General features: G+C 42.8%; 1 protein-coding gene across 1 annotated transcript in view; it reads right to left on the bottom strand.

The window, feature by feature from the left end:
• SCUBE2 (signal peptide, CUB domain and EGF like domain containing 2) overlaps positions 1-19,162 on the bottom strand; it is a 61,655-nt gene extending 42,493 nt beyond the window's left edge. The window contains exons 1-4 of the mRNA XM_066619274.1: positions 19,087-19,162; positions 7,705-7,827; positions 6,029-6,154; positions 4,599-4,733 (exon numbers count right to left, since the gene is read on the bottom strand). Coding sequence (XP_066475371.1) covers positions 4,599-4,733; positions 6,029-6,154; positions 7,705-7,827; positions 19,087-19,162 — 460 coding nt within the window. The remainder of the gene's footprint in view (positions 1-4,598; positions 4,734-6,028; positions 6,155-7,704; positions 7,828-19,086) is intronic.
• Positions 19,163-20,973: the final 1,811 nt, after the last annotated feature.

The following is a 20,973-nucleotide window of genomic DNA, read 5'->3' as shown; positions in this document are numbered from 1 at the left end:
CCCTATACAATGTATAGGATTGTAGCCCTAATGGGCAGTCACAGCCAATGGCCCAGTAGGTCAAGGGAGCCGCCAGTCAAAAAAGTTTAGGAACCACGGATATAGTCCTAAAAATCTTTCACATTTGTTAAAACCTTTAAGCTAACTTGCATATAATCTGAATTTCTGTCGTATTAAAGTGAATTGCCTGAAACTCATGAATCTGATGAGGTTATGTTCATGTTCCTATAGAAACCATTATTCTAATGTGTTATGGAGTACCACGCCCAGAACTAGAAAAGATCAAAATTAATGCATGATCTTTCCTATATTTCTACACCTATAAATGCGGTTTCATTTTGAGCATGCACACACTTGCACAGTTTAGGGCGCAATCCTAACCCCTTATGTCAGCACTTTCCAGCACTGACATAAGGGCAGTGCAGCTCTGAGGTAAGGGAACAAACATTCCCTTACTTTGAGGAGGCCCCTGTGAGTACCACCCAACTGCAGGAAGCTGCACATGTCCCATTGGCACTGCTATGCCAGTGCTGGAAAGCACTGACATAAGGGGGTTAGGATTGCGCCCTTAGATAATGAATAACAGAATATGAAGAGGTGTTGATTTAACTAAAAGGTTGACCCACAGTATCTACACCAACAATATAGGAGAATATGCCACTGTAAGTTGGTTTTGTTCAGTTCAAATAGAACCAATTTGAAGATGCTCGTACAAAATCTTAAGACACAACGCAAAAAAATAATAACAGGAAGACTAACATATTGAGTTAATCCTACAGTAAGTCAAGTTTACATAGAATATGATCACAAAACAGGTGTGACTTTTAATCCTGCCAAATCAAAGGCTTGTCCACATAGATAAGGAACCTGGAGAAAAGTACATTCAAATACTGAGGCCCCAATCCTAATCAACTTTCCAGTGTCAATGCAGCCATTTGTTCCCTTACTTTGGGAATACTGTGGCTATATCAGCACCAGAAAGTTGTATAGGACTTGCCCCGAGAGTAGTTTTCATACATACATGAGCGCAACGAAGCTCAGTCAAATTTAAACTGAAAATGATGACTTCGATTATATGGCTGAAAATTATAATTTCAAATTTTATTCTCCAGAACACCAACTCCCCACCTTAACAGTTTCAGGGTTGGGAGGACTGACTAAGCTCGCTAGCCTATCATTTGTGAAAGGTAGAGAACTTGGATTATCCCTTTCTACTCAATTTCAATTAGCAGATGACTGAGACTTTAGCATTTCAAAAGCACGTCTGCTTGGCAACCATGTGAACTAGAAGATACTTGCTTTTACTGTGCTGGAGTTAAAATCAGAATGAAAGTTCCTTCAGTTCTCCTGTGCTAAGGTTAGGAAAGGATAAGAGCATCAGAATTTCACCATCAGAAATCCACCAACCCTTGGACAGTTCATACCAATCAAGCAAGACAGAAGAAGCATCATGCTAGTCTCTTTTCAGACTCAGGAAGTATAAAGAAACATGGGCATAAGGTAGGGCTTGACTGGAGAAAAGAATCTATTCAACCATTTTATAATAGCTTAACTTTGAAGAAAGCCAATCCAATCAAAGCTGGTTGTCCAGAAGTCATGACTATCTGAAGCCACTGAACTTTCCCTCCCATCCTTTCCTAGCAATTTCACATTCAGGACTTCTGTCGATTGAGGTTACTGACTATTCTGCTCTTTAATATTAGATATTACTCATTTAGATGTCTGTGGGTGTTATCAACAACAAACAGGAACACCACAACACCCTTAAGCTGAAGTTCACAGGATATAAATGAAGACTGGTCCCTCAGTTTGGTTTTCTTTTTTGGTTTCTTTTTAAAATAAACAATTTGGAGCTTCAAACATGGGTTCATACTATATTTATGCCAACCAGCTTTGCAAACCTATAAATATTTTTGCTGTGATAAACTCAGTCAACCCCCACTGACTAACCACAACCTCAGTGGAAACTCCCTGACTTCAACTACCACTTTCAAGTTACTGCCCCAGAGTCTCCATTAAAACTTTCATTCACTGTAGCCTCTAATCAAACATCCGGTTTCATATCTGTGTGGAGGAGTTACTACACCACTTGAAAACTAGGGAAAAAATCTTAAGTATATTAGTCACTTATGATAGCTTCATGGAGACAGGCAATAGAAGCTTGTTTCAAATTTCATCGCTTTGGTGATTTTTCGTTGTAAGGGAAAAAAAGAGAAAAGCACTATGAAAAGGCAACGCATGACCAGTAGGGTTTACATTTGTGTGTGTGAAACACAGATTCTAACAGTCACTGGGCCATCAACAGCTACATGCCTGTACAGGGAGGCCCTAGCCATACCTTGCTTCAAAAAGATGCAAGGGCATGGCAACATCATCTCAGACACTGCTCATTCCTGTTTACCAGTTTTGTATGATAAGATGGCTATAACCCATCCACTAATGATTTTAAACCATGGTAAACTGAGCTCCCATTGGGATTACAGGTCATGTTTTGTTATTCACTGATTTGGCATCCAGTGATTTGACTCACCACTGATACCAGGGTCCACCTTTAAATGCCTTGTAACAAGGAAAGAAAGCTCCAAAATCCCATTTCCTACCTTCATGCTGTTAAACCGTACTGGTTGCAAACTTCTTAGCATTAAAGATAGCCTAATCAACTCTTTAGAATACTTTGAGAAAGTAGTCAACAAAAATCTAGACAAGAGCAGACAGTTCTTCTGGATTCCCCTCTCCTAAGTCATGTTGCCTCCCACACCACTTCCATGGTTTCTCTGACCCTAACTATGGTTTTTGGAGGAACCAGGAATGAGGAAGATCAGGGTGTATGTGCGTGTTAGAATTACACAACCAATTATCTTTCCACTTGACAAAGTCCCTCTCCAAAAGTTCCTGAATAAGGATAAGATCAGTGATTACTGATACACATCGGTAACTAGTTACAGAACAGGAAGCAGAAGGTAGAATGGCAGTGAGTTCCACCAATTAGATGCATTACAGGGACCAGTGTTATTAAAAGGTATCCATAAATGACTCTGTGGTGAACAGTAAACCAGACAGGTTTGTGGAAGACACCAAATTATTCAGACAGCAAAAATCCAAATACAGTGCAAAGAGCTCCAAAAGGACCAAGTGCGCAAATCAGCTGCAAAATACATAAGAAAAAGCCCTGCTGATCAGGTGAAAGGCCCATCTAGTCCAGCATCCTGTTTCCCGTAATGGCCCACAAGGAGAACAGAAAGGCATACTTCTCTTATACTATTTCTTCCCTACAACTGTATTCAGAGGCATAATGCCACTAAACCTGGAAGTAGCACATGGCCACCATGACAAGTCACCACTGACAGAGCAATAGTCCATGGATTTGTTCAATGCCCTTTCAAAGCCAAACAACCTAGTGATTATCACCTCATCTTGCACCAACAAATTGTACACACTAATGATGAGATATGAAGTGCCACTTGCTTTTTTCTGTACTAAATCTCCTGCTAATCATCTTCAATGGCTGACCTCTGGTTTTATGAGAGAGAGAGAGAGACAGAGAGATGCATTTTATTCACACCTGCATAATTTTATGTCTCAGTCATGTCCTTCCTCTCAATTGCCTTTTTTCCCCCACACTAAAAAGCCTCCAAATGAAGCCTTTCCTCATAAGGGAGGTGCTCCAGCACTCTGATCATTTTGGTTGCCCCCTTTTTGCATCTTTTCCAGCTCTACAATATCATCCTTGAAGTGTGGTACCCAGAACTGTACACTGTCCCAAATGCAGCTCCATCACAGATTTGTACAGGAGCATTATAATATTAGCATCTAATTCTTGATTCCTTTCCCAAACAACAAATGGCATTCCTCAATTCTATAAACTGTGCTACACTGTTTTATAATGAAAACCACTTTGAGAGTACTTAGAGAACAGAAAAACAGAGTATAAAAGGTGCGAATCTATAAATGAAACCACTAAAATTACTTTAGGCAGTTATTTACTGACCCTTTGCCATGTTACAACCATTGTTCATAGATGTGCTCCAGAAACCACTTCTATGAGAAACATCATATCAAAGCTAGGATCTATAGGCTTGCATGCTTGTGTCTTAAAATGCAAATATGATGCTGTGTGCATGAAAACAAAATCCTTACCCATGTAGTGTTCCTTGCACTCAGTATCATGTTGAAATCAGGTTGATGGCACTTGTGTGCATGTTTGCTACAGCCTAATCCCTTCCATGCTCATGCTGCACATGGGGGCATCAGAGACCTGATTCAAAGATAAAGCTGAATGCAAGGAACACCACAAAAGCAAATTTGGAAGGTATGTTATTTTTACATATAGAATGCCACATTTAAACCAGAAGTTACAGTGGCTAGATCTATTGTCTGGATTCTGAAAGTACTCAAGTGCATCTAATACAATGTGATAGACCCACATATAAATCTGTTTCATGTTACAATGCAACTCATGAAAATTTATTTATAAGAATGACTTGCAGAAGCACCTCCAACTTACAGCAGCACCCCCACTACATAGTAACCAACCCAGAGATTGATTCAGAGTTCTTGGAGTACATTCTGTCTGCGTGGTGAGAAAAGAGGGTCTATACCTTCCGAGCGGTGAATGCAGGTGTGTTGGTTGTCACTGAGGAAGAATCCATCATTGCAACGACACTCATAGCTCCCCACTGTGTTGACACAGACATGCTGGCAACCTCCATTGTTGAGCAAGCACTCATCTGTATCTGAAAAATAAGATGCAGCAGATTTGTACCTGCGATTTTGGTGACAGAGTACCCTGCATTAATTACAAATAAGTTAATTAAATCATGATCATATAAGAGTACCCAACTGAGCAATATATTGTTCTTTAATTTTGCTTATCCACAATAGCTCTGCCCAAGTGTTTTTAATATTGTATTCATCTTTTGGCTATAAAGGAAAAATCTGGAGAACACAGTGTTAGTATACTACCCAGATGGCTCAGAAAATACAATGTGAGCCTCTTTCAAACTGGTAGAATCAGGACTGTTTCCAATATTTAAATTTTAAAATATTAAGTATTAAAATAATGTTAAAATAGACCAAAACTTTTCCTGTGTCATATAGAAAATTGTCCATAAAAGACATAAAACAACACATAATATAATAAATACATTTACATCATGTCTTACAACACAATCTTATACATATCCACAATCTTATACATATCCACTTACACATCCACATATCCTTCCTGATTTCCATTAGATGTCACTAGCCACAAACTCTGTGGCAAACTTTTGGGTCTGGCACCGAAACAACTCCAAGCTGCATGCCATTAGAAGCAGCTAAAATCCTGTAATGTACCCATCCTCAATATATCCTTGTGAAATAAGGAGAAGAAGCATCTGGAACTTCCAAGTCTTGAGCTACTATTGTTCAAAAACCTCAAGACATCGTCTCGTTCCAAAAATAAGATTGCCTCCCTTTTTTTCCTTTCAAGACTTCTGAGTGTTTAATATCTACATGACAGTCAGAAACCAAACAGGTGACATCAATCTCATGCATATTCAGAAGGTACTAAACAGTGTTGCTATGGCTGGCAGGCAGGCAAAGGAGGAATAAAGACTAACAGACTCATTGAGTATCAGAGTAGAAGGAACAGTAGTTGCAGCCCACCCACTGCATGTAAATATTTAGGCATCATCTCCGGATGAGAGCATAGCAATTCACCTATTTCAAGCACAGAAACCTGCCAGAAAAGTATACAGCAACTCCACTTCTCAGCCACAATTCTCAGTCCCACTTCTCAGTCACAATTTTTCAAGTATTTTGCAAAAGGTCAGCCAACTGCACATAAAGAATGCTACTTGGGCCTTGGGAATGCATCTGATGATCTTCTGGTTACTTCCAGACCTATGGTCCAAGTGCATACACAACAACATCAGCAGCATCATTTCACAGCTGGTAGACAAACACAAGCTCATTAGAAAATATAAGCACTTTACACAAGCAAATTCAGCACTGATGCTGGTGTGCTTTGCGGCATACTCCTTACCAAGACAATTATGGCCATCCTGAGCCAACATGAAACCATCATAACATGCACAGCGATAATTGCCTGGAATGTTGAAACATTCATGTACGCAGCCTCCATTGAAGTCATTATCACATTCATCAACGTCTGGGGAATAAAGCGAAAGACAGTAAGATGGATGCCTGGTTGTTTGCTACAGGCAAGTCATGACATCATGTTACATATAATGCTAACAGTAACTTCTAAGACATCTGTGCCTTGCAAATATACTGAATTTAACAGACTGTTTATTGATTGTTTCTCTACAGTAATAAAATAAATTAGCCCCTCCATACACTGTTGTATTATAGTTTAAGTTATTCAGACAGATGGGATCATCTTGCTCCTTTGACGACATTATCCTACATTGCACCAATTTCTGTTACTTGCACAAGAGTTTACTGCGGCACAGTGACAGAAAAAGAGGGATCATTAACATAGTTTCACACCGCCCCTTCCACCATCAAGCTCCATCATGCCTCATTAAACTCTTATACAAACATCTGGGTCCAGTTTAAATCTTTCCCTATAACAACCTGCAATGCAAAACACGTGCAGACAACGTAAAAAAAAAATCTTTCTTGTCCAAAGACTCTGGGCAGGCTTTGCTTCATTCATATAAACCAGCCAGTGGACTTCTTGAAAGATTGGAAGGATGATTACAATCTGATGCAGTATCCAATTTCTTCTCTCTTCCCATCTTTAACAAGGCATTTTTTAATGATGCTGGCACAGCTGTGCATGCAAAAGAACTATCACACCAATTTCTCTTATAAAGCTCTTCACCACTGAGAAGAGCTGAAAGTGTGCCCATTTCCTAAAGAGAAAGGCTGGACTGAACATTTTGGGTTTAAAAATGCATTTGTTCTTTTTTCTAATTTATTTCCCATCACAATCACTGGCCAAACTTGAATGTAATTTTCTTAATCCTACACAATCAACCGTTACTAATTAACAAAAGCTTTATCATTTACCAAGCTCTGCCTCTGAGCAATGGGGCTGTGTATGAGCTCCATGCAAGAGTTCAACCAGCAGCAGCTTGTGGTGAATGGCTTTCCCTGTCTCTTTCTTTTAAACAATGTGCTTTTTTAAAAAAACATACTAAAAACCACAATCCCATGGAATAGTTTTTGTTTGTTTTTTTAATCAAAGAAGTACTTCCCTTTCTTATTTGCGTACAGCTTTTTTATCACATAACTCAGATCCTGGAGTTTTACAAAACGCAATGTTTTACTGTCCTGAATGGGAGGGGGGGGCAGGAGGACATTCACAGCAAATGTCATCTAGTGTTAAAAGGCTAAAAAAAACCACACTGACCAGCTTGAGTGTTTTCACACTAAAGCATTGCTTTGGTTTTTCTGTAATGTGTAAAATACATGGTGGCTAGAATATGCCATTGATTTTCACTTTCTAACCCATATCACAGCATAAGAAGGGTTAAACACTACTTTCTAGACTTGCATGAAAGTCACCTAAAGTTCCTAACATCAGTAGAGAGCCAGCTGGGCTCTGAGCCGTAAAGTTTACATTCTGCGATAAGAACTGAAACTTGCATCACACAAAAACTAAGTGCATAACTGTTTATTTGGCACAGTTTATTTGGCTTTGGTTAGTAATGGGGAACAAGTGCACTCCATGTAAAGCCACAACGGATGTACCTTCACATGTCTTTCCTTCTCCGCTGTAACCTGGTTTACACATGCACTTGTACAGCTTTGGTGTATTTTGACAAATTGCATCTGGGTGGCAGTCATCAAGCCCCTGGGCACACTCGTCTACATCTGTGAAAAAGATAAATGAAACATGCAGGACAGTGAAAATGTGCTTAATGAGTTATCCAGTCAGACATTTACAAAGTCATCACCTAAGCATATTAGTGGAGGATGCAGATACACAGGTATGCACAACATGTCATAGGGGCCTGCAGTACTCTGTGGGAATGCTTGTGCTACAAAGCGCACATTGCATTTAGAACCAGACGATGAATACTCAGTCTGTCCAGTACCAGAGCTAGTCTATATATCAAGTGGAGGCCACCTACGACAACCTATCAACATACAAATACACTCTGAAACTACTTCCATGTGATGGCCTTATCTCTACACCTGCTATGACATAATCAGAGTTAGCTACAGCCAGAAAGAACAACTCTAGTATGGAGACACTCTTCCTGAAGCAAAGAGCTGTTCTGTGTGTTTAGGTGGCAGCAGGACTAAGCCCTCACAAAGATGCCATTTTAAGCAGTCTCCCTATAACACAAGCCTGGCCATAAAGTAGTTTAGGTCATAGCTATCTTATGAGCACATGTATTAGCTTTCAATCAGTTCTCTAAAAGGAGAAGATCCAAAGTACAGCTTGCTTAAATATTTCATAGTGGTGCCAAAAATTCGAGGCTAGCTCCCATAAAAAATGTCCCCCACTTCTGTCTTTCTATTCATTCCTCTTTTTGAACTGCCTAGAAAGCAGAACTCCTCAAAGCCCTTCTCTTCCTAAGTGCAGCACACAGAGCAATCGTGGTTTCCCATGATTTCGGAAAAAAATACTGCCTTTGTGGCTTCGTGCAGTATTATTTCAATCTCCATCATTAACCAAGAAGGGGGGAGAAATATGAGTTGGGAGTGGGGATTGGTGCATGACTGCTGATGTCACCAAAGCACTATGTCACACAAGGAAAGAGACAAATAAAGGGGGAGAATGGGAGAGGGATTGGGCACAAAAGAGCAGTGAAGAGGGCAGATCAGGTCCAGGAAGGGTTGGGATCTGTGGCAGTGGCACATGCTGAATCATGAATCCCTTCCTGGTCTTGATCAACTTTCAAGAGCAACATGGACTTCTGCTGGCGACTGAGTTGGCACAGGTCCAAATTGCCCCATAGCAGGATGCAGCAGAAGACATGCCAGCACCACTGCATTGGCTTGCATGCAGATTTAGGTATAATTGGGATGCCCTGCTCCAATCCTCAGTAAGCTATCTTTCAATGCACCCTTCAGTTGGGAAGGCAGTCTTGGTTCCCTTGCTTCCCTCCCTGGGAACAGCTAAGACTACTGCCTAGCCCTACTGGACCCTTTTCTGACTTTCTCCCCATCACTAATCTAGAATAGTGCTGTTGCTTGCTAACATAGCATCATGTTAGAGTTTGCAACCCTGCAAGCTGCAGCAGCTAGGATAGGTAATCTTGTATAGACACAGAAATTGATGAAAGCATAAACACACGGCTGCAGTATGCTGCCTAAATAAATATCTGCGACTGCAGTATGTTACTGAAAAGGGTGAAATCCATGTTGTTCACTGTCGGGAAAGGTGCTGGGGAGAAAGTAGGCTGACCAATGGGAGTAGTAGTTAGTGCACAAGCACTCTTTCCTGCCCCTTTTCCGTTTACTGAATCAGCAGCTGTAACTCTGCAGGATAGTAACCCTGAAAACTGACTCAGACGATAATTGGTCACACATCTTTTGTGTCTCATATGCAGTGAAACTGTTGGCACCCTCAGTATTTTTCTTTCCCCTCTCTGTAGTGAGTGGTGTTTATGCACACATGGGGGGGTCAGGGGGGTCCTTAGCCTACCTTTCACCTTTTCAGGGAGAACCCTAGAAATTAGCTCCAACACATGATTTTCCCAACAAATCCATCTGCAAAGTGCATTATGTGACAGAACACACATGACACAAGCATGTGTACTTAGGATTGGGCCATGGGTTAGTGAATCCCATCACAAACATAAATGAGTTTATGGTTATGCAAATATCCTGTTTTTGCTATAAGATCAAAAAATGCAACAACTCCCAGCTTTGAGAGGGAGCTCTATCCTCTTCTTATTTTGAATCTGTTCTCCCAGCTTGTTCTTTGAACTTGGTAGGGAAACCTCCACTGTCAGTTCCCAAATACGCTACTAACAATAAAGGAAGCTTTACAACAGCTGAGCTTGCTAGTTCAAAATAAATGTTAGCTTATGGAGAAGTTTCCATACAAATTATGATCATACAGATCAATCAAATCATAACACCACCTTTGCTCTCAGGGATTTCAGATCTGAGAAACACATACTATTATGGTCTCGCTCTTATACCAGCAAGATGTCTGTGGTTTGATCATGAATTACGCTATAAAGGACAGAGAGCAGACTTGTGAGAAGTGCCCTGTTTTTCACCTACTTTTCCTTATTTTTTGACACTTCTAACTTCCAAGCAGCTCCTGTGCTAGTTTAGCAGTCAAGTTTCTAAAACTAGTGCTAGTTTAAAACTGAGCTAGTTTCTAAAACTGCTGGAAAATCCTACAGCCGCATTATCGATCTTTGTTTGGAAACTCAATTGGTTACCAGTCATGTGTATTTGTACCTAGGGATAAACCTGCCCTGCCAGTTGGGCAGTAATTCTGCTCTCCAGGAAGAAGGGGTGGGATGGAGGAGCTTGGCAGGTTCCACTCCTCCTATCAGGTAACTTGATGACATCATCAAAACTAGGTTTCTTAAAGCCAAGCACAGAGATGCTCAGGTGTTATTTTTCTGCCTGTCTGCTGTGAGAACCCCAGTGCTTGGACACAGAAAGCACCCACTTACTCTCCACTAAGTTCACGGACCAAGAATGCATTCGATAGTGAATAGCTAATCTGTATTTCTGGCTCAACATTTTCAGGCAATTAAAATTATTTCATTTGTTCCTCTTTCATTACAAAGCTGCTTACAAATTTCACCCATTAATAAGTGACACCAAGTGGGGGGTGTGGGCTTTGATTTTGAGCAGCATGCTAGCTCTATCTGCTGTGTGTTAATGGTTACTGTATCCATTTGTTCTAACTCCTGTTTTCCCACTGAGTATTGGCATTTTTCAATCAATCTGTTATATTGTTTAATTCCTTTTCTTTAGGGTTTTTAATAGTTACATTTTGACTCTATGCCTGCCAAGTCCTATGCCTATCCAATTCATGGATAATTCAGTTGGTTATTCACCTGCAGATGCTACTGTGGATTTGATTGTTAATCAAATCATGGGGTTATCATGGGATTCAGTATTCTCTTTGGGGAGAAGTTCATAGACAGCCCCCCCCCAACCTGGGATGGAGGGAGTGGTTAAAAATACCAAGGTTCTCCCCGATTCAGCTGCTGATCCAGTAAATGGAAAGGGGGCAGGAAAGAGTGCTTGTGCACTAACTACTACTCCCATTGGTCAGCCTACTTTCTCCCCAGTACCTTTCCCCGACAGTGAACAACATGGATTTCACCCTTTTCAGTAACATACTGCAGTCGCAGATATTTATTTAGGCAGCATACTGCAGCCATGTGTTTATGCTTTCATCAATTTCTGTGTCTATACATTATGGGTCAGATGTTCATATGGGACCAATAAGCACCACTTGATCATTGCTGATTTCTCTCTCCATATGGAATTATGGGCCAGTTCTACTATGGGTCACTGGGCATCTGAAAGTCATCGGAAATTCCAGTTTCCTGCATATGGCCAGCTGCTATGTGTGGCTACCAAATAAACCTTCTGTGCACCATCCCAAAAGAAAACAAAAGACCTTTGCAGTGGGATAGAAAACTTAATCCCATACATGGCAACAGCTGCATAGAACTGACTGCCTACAATTAGGGAGCTAATACATGCAGAACCTTCAAGCTAGCTAGCATATGCCATGCCCAACACTTGTGCGAACTTGGCCCAGAGGCATCCCTAGAATTTCCGTCACCCATTGCAGAGCTCACTGCATTACCCCCATGATGGACCTCCTCCTGCACAGACCACACAGAATAAATTACAATACCATACACAGAACTTAAATACAGCGGCATCACTAGGGTTGGTGTCACCCCCTCCCATTAACTTCATGTATTCATTTTAATATACAAGTAGGCCTGCATTATCCATGGGTTGCGTACCCAGTCACGTTTGGAGATTTTAAGGGACCCAAATCCGCATATTTCAACATCTACAGATTTCTGCAACCGTGGGTTCTGGGGACAGAACCCCTGTGGATACTGAGGTCTGCCTGTACAACAGTACAGGTCACCAAACAAATCAGTAACCCACAAACAACCAGTGGGCAACTTGATGACACTCACACAACTGAATAAGAGTTCTAGAATTAGCTCTGATATATGGAAATGAGAGCTGACTCATGCTAACACTTTACTGATTCCCTGTTGTATCATAACAACACCTCATTGGCTCTCAGAACAATCAGCCTCATTGGGCAGTTTTGAGTAATGAAAATCCACTTTTTGTTAGTATTGTGTATTTTCTTTTCCTGGTTAATTGGCCATAACGTCTGATAGAATACAGATAATTCAACATGGTTTGTTTCATTACATTTTGCATGAAATTACCTTTCCATTGATATATACCATGATGGTATTATTCATTCAAATTTTCCAAAAGATTTCTAAAAATTTGGCCACTAGTGGGAACACACACACACCCCAAGGGTGTCACCCAGTGACGTTCGCAACCCCTGCAACCCTCGCAAGTGATTCCACTGCTTGGCCCATAGTTCCATACAGAGACAGAGTGCTGGGTCCTCTACTGATAAATGTAATCTAAGGGAGAAAGGCTGAAGCTACAGTATACTAACAAGTTACTGAAAGAAATAAGATTTTACAACTGTGACATCACAGTCATAAAATGTGACCTTTAGAAAATAAAAAATACTAACAGATAGGGTTTTACAGAAATAGGTAGGTCATTAGTTTCAAAATGGCAACCACAGACACATTAAACTTTTACTTTCCATTAAACAGATGGTTATTCAAGGGTATTTTTTTAACTGTTCCAAAATTAGCTTTTTTAAATGAAAAGCAAAAATCACATCTGGTAAGAAGCATCTCTGAAGCACACAGTCAGCAGTTACCTTTCAAAAAAAAAAAAAAATGACAACACACAGAGCACGCCCACATCTAAAAGACCCAGGCAAAGACTTCAAAGCCAGGTAATTAGGAAAGTTAGAACTTGGGAGAAGTGACAATCCTGGGAGAAAGAAGCAGTGTATACAGACTGCAGAAAATAGCTGGGAGATGTGAAACGGCAGTGGAAAAAATGCAAAATACAAAAGTAACTTTTGGTGCTGGGCATGTTCCAAAATGTTTGCCATGAATGGTTTTCAGTGCAAAAAAAAACCCCTCACTTTCAGAGGGAAGAAGCACACTCTTTCAAAACACTAGTTCTCATGAAAAAAATACAGTTGCTCTTGGTTTAAGTGGCTGGTGGGTTTGTTTTGTTTTGGCAGTACAAATTCCATAATGTTCAACAGAACTTAAGTTCTTATGAGCAGTCTCTGAGAATTGCTAAAAGTGTGCAAAAGTATGTATTTAACTCCCTCTTCATATTACTGACAGCATAGCATAAAACTACATGACCCTACAGGATTACACTAGTGGTTCCCAAGTCCTGCTTAGCAGGAGGGAACCACATAACTATTTGCTGGGGCGAGAGGATAGCAGCAACATGACTGCAGTGCTGGAGTCTTGGGAGGCCTGGGGAGCCCTCCACGGGGCTCCCCAAGCCTCTGTAAGCGTGGGGAAAAAAATCATGAAACCAGAAGTGCCCTTTTTCACAATTACAGAGGTTTGGAGAGCCCTATGGCCAGTCGTGCTTAGGCAGCAACCTCACAGGGTTGTTGTGAAGATGAAAGAGGTAGGGGGTAATGGGGCAGGCAGGGGCAGGGAGTGGGCAGTAATGGGGGCAGATCAGGTCCCAGGAGGGGGTGGGGTTGGTGGTGGGTCCCCAGTCTCTGATTGATTGATTGATTGATTGATTGATTGATTGATTGATTGGGGTTATGGTGCAAAAAAGGTTGAAGATCACTGTTTAATTCATTAACTAGGTCAAGCAACTGCTTCTGCATAAACTGCTTCTGCAGTGTATGTGTGAATTATAGCATAAGAAATTTTATAGTGTGTGTACTATTTTCTTGAGATGCCCTGTATTCAATACCTTAGACTTCCCAAGCCTATTTCAAATTGACAAATAAAAATGTAATGCTGACTTCCAGGAATTTTAAGCATTTATCCAGCCCAGTGCCTGGAGTCATAATTTCCAAGGTATTCACAGTTTGAGCACTTTAGGAAAGAACACAAGGTCCCAGACATTTCACTTAAAAGTCTCTGCCCACTTACTATCCAGTTTAAATTATATTCAATTATATTACTATAACTACAGCAATGACTTGCACAGCAGTTTGTGTGCAACTTTGTGTGTGTGTGTGTGTGTGTGTGTGCACGCACAGTTTAGCAAAGAAAAAAAGCAGTCAGGCCAGCATATCTAAACCACAGATTATATTAAGCATACATCCAGATCTCAAATGCGCAGGATACTTGGACAATTGAATATGCATAGAACCTAGAAGTCTGGAAACAGAGGTGTAACATCCTGGCCCGGTACCTGGGGTAGTTATGTCATGATGTCATGTCCCAGCACCCGGGGGCAGTGACATCACAACACCACGTGACATCATTTCCTGATTCTTCCTGGAGAAGGGGACTGGCGCATGAAAACAGCCAGCGCCAGCAGCGTGAAGGCAATCTTTTCCAGGTTCTCCCTGGAGGAGGAGCAGTTGGGCAGAAGCATGGCTGGCACTTCTGCCTCGGGGGAGAGCCTGGAGTTGACTGCTTTCGTGCCACAAGCAGCATGAAGGGAGTCTCTTCTGGGCCCTTCCTGTGGGAGGAGGGGTGCTACAGCTGCTTTGTGTGCACCATTGCTTCTCCTTTGGAGGCTGGGAACTTCCAGAAGAGATGGAATGGGGTATGCACCTCCTCTGTAACTAGGGCAGAGCTGGAGACCAGTCTTGTGACCTCCCTTGGTGGAGCACCTGGGGTGGGTGCCCCTCAGGCTCCACCCCAGTTATGGCTCTGTCTGGAAAGAAGAAAAATTAATTCACACAACCAAACTTGACTGAATGGAACTGTACACATGGCGAAGCAACTGATGTACTGCTGCATGGCATACCCAGGTATTTCTCAACCAACATGTGATCTCATTTTGGCAGTTCTGAAGCAGCAGAGTAAGTGCACACTAAGTTGCAAGCTCCCACCCAAACTTGAAATGATATGGTGAGGCCCTTCTTCGGGTCCTGCCTATTGCAATATGGCAGATGGGGAACAGGCCCTCTCTTCAACATCCCATTTGTGGAACACCTCCCTAGCTCTGTACACCTGGCACCAGTGGTATCTTTTTGCATGGTATCTTTTTGCTACCAGGTAAAAACACTGTTATTTTCCTAGGCTTGTCAGCAGTATGCCATTTGTGCCCAGCATTGCACATATGCAGCAGGGGTCAAATGTGTACACCTGTGGGCTGAGCAGAAATGGATTAAAACATGAAAAGTCTTGTAGCTGCAGCTTTTATTGTCCAATTGTTGATGGATTATCCAGGTTTTTATTTTTCTGCTGCTGCGATGTTCTAGTCATTTCATATGACCTTTTAGTATGTATTGCATACTTTGATGTTTCTTGTAAGCTGCCTCAGACATTTCTTTTTGGAACAGCAGAGTATAAGTTCATTAGATAAACAAAGTAGATCACACAGCGAAGTGACATCATGATCTACTGATCACATGGTCAATCTAATTCTATCCATACTTCAACACGTCAATTTGGTCAGGTAATTTTTTTCACTAAGACTGTCACAGAGGGCTTAGTTGCAGCAGAAAAAATACTTATCTGTATAAAAATGCAAAGAAAAAGCAGGGGACAAAAGTGATTAGACTGTGTAATCTTCTTATATCATATACAAACTACAAATAGCTTCAAACCAGACAAATTCTATTCACCATACATCACAGACGCTGATGACAGGCACCCCAATTTTCAATACATTCTTTAAATTACCCAAATCTATTTGAAAAAATCTTATCTATAAATGCATGGGACCCACTTCCAAGTGAATGTGTTTTGCATCAACACTGTATACAAGTGTGACCTTGGTATCCACTGATTTGGTATCCACTGATTTGACTCACCACTGATACCAAGGTTCACCTTTAAATGCCTTGCAACAAGGGAAAAAAGCACCAAAATCCAATTTCCCACCTGCATGCTGTTAAATAACTATAGCTGAGGTATTCAATCTGTGCATCCCACCTCCCTGGTGAGGCGTGGCTAGCCAACAGGGGCGTCATGAGGAGTCTGGGGAAAGAAGTGGCTGTAGCTGCTCTGCTGCATGTGCTGGAAGCTGACTTGCTGCTTTTCTGCAGCTGTGAATGAGGTGGGTAGGGCATCTCATGGAATCTGAGGTGGGGAGGGTGTGTGAAACATGGTGGGGGGAGGGAGAGAAGGCTGGTTGGGCAGCAGTGGAGGTGCTGCATATCATCAGCTCCTGGCAGGCTTCAAATTGGGAGGGAAGAGTAAGTACAAGCAGCGCAGTGCTTTCCTCTGCTTGGGAAGGAGCCAGCCTTAGTGGGACACCTTAGTGGGAGGGTGTCCAAATGCCCCAGCCTGCATTCCTCCATGTTGCCTGGAGGGGACAGGGGTGGCATCTGCACGCTGGGGTGTAGGTGTGTGAGCAGCCCCCATCTACCTTGGAGTGAGTTGTAAACTTGCTGTGTGTGGCTGCAATCCTTTCCTGGGAGTAAGCCCATTTGACTCACTTTTGACTTACTACCGAGTAGACCTACATAGGCTTGGGCTGTGTTAGCTTAACCAAGGATCTTCACCTTTCTCTTTTTCATCCCCCTTCAAAAAAGAAAAAAAGCCACTCTTGATGGCTTTTGTCTCCAAAAATTGATTAAAAATAAAATACCCATTCTTTTTCACCAATTCCCTTTTTCTTCCTGCCTCCTTTGGGGGGTGGGGTACTCTGTTGGCAGCTATTGTAAGACAATAGGCACAATCCTAGCTAGGTCTACTCAGAAGTAAGTCCTACTGTGTTCAATGGGACTTACTCCCAGGAAAGTGAGGTTAGGATTGCAGCCAAACAGTATCTGGGTCTCAGTTTGCAGTTAGCAGATACACACAAAACGAAGTCTTTCCCTCCCCCAGCAAATTCATCACTTCTCCCCCCCCCTTTCCAATACCCTCCAGGTGTGGTGCTAACAAACTCAGGGCACAATCCTAACCAGGTCTACTCAGAAGTAAGTCCTATTTGTTCAATGGGGCTTACTCTCAGGTAAGTGTGGTTAGGATTGCAGCCTCAGAGTGCTGGCAGCTGTTTTTTTGTTTCTAGTGTATAATTGTAACACCTTCATCCCCATTTTGGGGGTAACTGAGGTGGGATGTTGTAATGGGGAGCCGCAAGCCGGAAAAGTTCGAGAACCACTGAACTATAGTTTCATTCCACTAGATTCCATTATTCATTCCATCTAGTGGCTGAATGTGATATAGCGTACCAATGCATTCTGGAGTGACAATGGAGGAGCAAGAAACCTGGGAGTGAGTCTTTAAGGTTATTTGTCCACAGATTTGGTATCCACTGATTTTTTTTAATTCACTGGGGTTTCCAGAACCCCAAGTGGATAACAAGGCACAACATGTACTATTCCATTTATACAAACATTAATATTCCTAACATAATGTATTACACTAGGAATACATCCTGAGTATATAAGATGGGTGGGTGTATGATATGGCATCCATTTTTGGCTCCTGCAACTTGCTGGGTTAAATATACCTATCATGGGCCAAAACCACCATATGGAAGAAAATAATTTACTGTAAGTCAACGGAATGATTTCCACTGCACTAATGAAAGTGCACTGCAAATCTACAATGCACAAGAATCTTATGTACTGTAGTACCTTGCCCTGCATAGGTACTAAGGATATCACCCATAATCTCCAGAAGCAAAGAACAGACATTAAATACCATGAATTTTTTTTAAATGCAGTGATTGCAAATCAACAGTTATTTTAATACACTAGATTTAATACACCAGATGTATGTTGTGTACATGCTCCTGTTCAAAATGCAAACAGATTCATTAATTTTGAAACTTCCCCGACTTCAAATTCTCAGATCAGACATTTTCAACCTCTTTTGTCTCATGGCACACTGACAACATACTGAAATTGTCAAAGCACACCATCAGTCTTTTGACAATTGTCAAGGCCCACTGGACTGCAGGTAGGGGGCTCACATCCCCCAATGGCTGTACTAATACATGACCTTCCCCTAAAGTCCTGTGGCACACCTGCAGACCATTCGTGGCACACCAGTGCGCCGTGGCACAGTGGTTGAAAATGGCTGCCTTAAGATATTGATTGTTTAAAAGAACTGGATCTAGGATGAATCCTTTTCTAGAAGCAGAAAATGTCAGGACATAAATGGAAGTACTTGGAGATGGAGAGCTTATGCATGCATCAGAACCAGAAGAAAAATGTGGAGAGCACCTGAGAGACCAAATGAGGCCAGACACAGAGTGCTTTATCAGATTCACTAACCGCCACTACAGTATGCCAATTCACATCTCAGACGTGCCCCAGCAAGGGAGAGGGGGGCAGCAAACTAACAGGTCTTCCAAAATTTGCCCAGAAATGAAATCCACTAAGCTCCATGGAACTTGCCTTTCCCCTCTGCTGTGTAAACAGCACACAGACTCTGACTGCTGCAAATCAACAGAACTACTCAGGTCGTTGACTGGAACAGGGCCAAGGATAATGCCCACCGTGTGCATAGATGCCCTGTGTTTTCCCAGCTCCCCTGCAGACCCCAGAACCCAATCCTAGGCATGTCTACTCAGAAGTAAGTTCCATTAGAGTCTATGGGACTTACTCCCAAAAAAGTGGGGATAGGACTGTAACCTCAGAGCCCAGTCCTCTGTATGTCTACTCAAAACTAAGTCCCACTAGAGTCAATGGGACCGACTCCCAGGAAAGCGGGGATAGGATTGCAGCCTCAGAGCCCAATCCTATGCACGTCTACTCAGAAGTAAGTTTCATTCCAGTCAATGGGGCTGACTCCCAGGAAAGTGTGGCCAGGAGTGCAGCCCCGCGCTGCTCCTCCACTCCGTCCAAGTCGCCCCATTTCAGCGCGCGGGCTGGAGCGGAGCAGGGGGCGAGGCGACCCCGTCCCTCCGCTGAAGGGATGCCCGACCACCCCCACCTGGAGGGATACTAACCGGCTGCGCGGACCTGTCCAAGGGGAGGCGCGCTGGGCAGCAGCAGCAGCGCCAAGCACCAGAGTCCGGACCCCATCGATCCGCTCGCTCTGACTGCAGCCGCTGCAGCTGCAGCTACCGCCGCCCCCGGGGCCGGCCCTGCGCACGTGCAGAAGGGGAGGCGTCTGCGGGCGGCTGGCCCGCCCCGTGCCTGCTCTCCTCTCCGATCCTGGGCAGCAAGAGCTGGGGCGCAGTGCACTGATGGGGGCAGGGGGACCAGGCGTCCTCTTTTCCCAGGACACGTCCTCTTTTTAGCCTCTTGTCCTGAAAAAAGTCCTCCTTTCCCCTGGGAGCAAGCAGTGCAGAGCCTTCTTGGTATTAATTAATTATAGGTCATATGGTTTTATTAAAAATTTAATCAAAACCAGACGTCATCACCGTTAAAGAGGACCAGGCACCCCTAAATGTAGGACATCCAAGAAAAATGTAGGACACGGCCAAATAAAAGCTCAGAACATTCCTAGATGGATTCCATGTGGTTAATTTCAACATTGTATTGCTTGTTATTACATTTAAAACGATGTGACCTATAATTTATTAATACCAAGATGGCTCTGCACTGCCTGCTCACAGGGAAAAGGAGGACATTGAAGTTCTTTTCCAGGACAAGAGGCTAAAAAGAGGGCGTGTCCTGGAAAAAGAGGACATCTGGTCACCCTGGGTAGGGGGAGTCTGTTCTCCTACTCACAGGATGAAGATAGGACATGCCGATAGTGCACCCATTCTCAGAGTGAGGCTCCCTGCCCCAGCTCCCCACTCCCTCCTATTACACTTCACCAAAGGGTCTGTTCCACCTCATGTGTTGCATGTCCTAGTTATTTGCTCTAGATTGGAACAGTGTTTCTCAATGTTTGTCCTCCACCATACCACCTTCACAAGGTTCAAGGTACCAAGTACCACCAGAAGTAGCTGTCGGTGACATCTTCGCTAGTTACTTCTGGGTTGGGAGGCCCAGATGCAACACGACAAACACCAGTAAGAGGCTAGGGATGGAGGGAAAGGCTTCTCTGAGTGCAAAAAAAGCATGCTTTGAAGTGCTGCCCGATACACCTCCTATAGCTGTTGTGTTGCATTCCATGTCTTGGTTCTGGGTGGCAGGTGTCCAGGGGTCCCACAAGTACCACCAGACAATACCTCAAGTATCACTGGTGGTACCCGTATCACTGATTGAGAAACACTGCTCTAGGACAGCGTTTCTCAACTATTGTCCCACACTACTGACCATTAAGCATGGTGCACCTCTTGGAAGTACCACCTGAAATCACTGGTGATGATGTAATCATCAGTTTCTTCCAGCTTGGGGGGCCAGATGCAACACAACAAATACCCATAAGAGGTTCAGGTTGAACATGAGAGCTTTTTCAAGCTCTGCCTGCTGAGCCAAGCATCCTACTACTGCTTATCGCATTGCATTACTGGTCTCGCTGCCAGGCAGTGGGGGTTTGGGGGTCCTGCAAGTACCACCAGACATTACCTCAAGTACCACCGGTGGTATGAGTACCACTGTTTGAAGCAACACTGCTCTAGAACAGCCTGTCTTACATTGACTTTAAAATCAAAAGGGTGCTGGTTCCAGTATTGGTGAAAGACCAGGGCCCATCAGTGAGCTCACACAGTCAGGCAAGCTTCTGAATCCCCTTATACCAGTGGTAGCCCCAATACACCATCATGAGGTGGGTGGGGGGCAGTGCAGGTCTTCAGGGTCCCCAGAAACTGGTGCTAGCACTGGTTCTGGTGGTTAAAGTTAACACTGACAAACATGAATTACCCAACACTACATGAACAACATTTGAGAATACTATAGAACTAATCAGTTTATGAAATGACAGGTAATAAACCGCATGGTAT

This window comes from Tiliqua scincoides, chromosome 1 (assembly GCF_035046505.1).
Source record: "Tiliqua scincoides isolate rTilSci1 chromosome 1, rTilSci1.hap2, whole genome shotgun sequence".
NCBI classification, from domain to species: domain Eukaryota; kingdom Metazoa; phylum Chordata; class Lepidosauria; order Squamata; family Scincidae; genus Tiliqua; species Tiliqua scincoides.
Note: the sequence above shows the minus strand (reverse complement) of the source record. Positions and strands in the feature narration are given on the sequence as shown.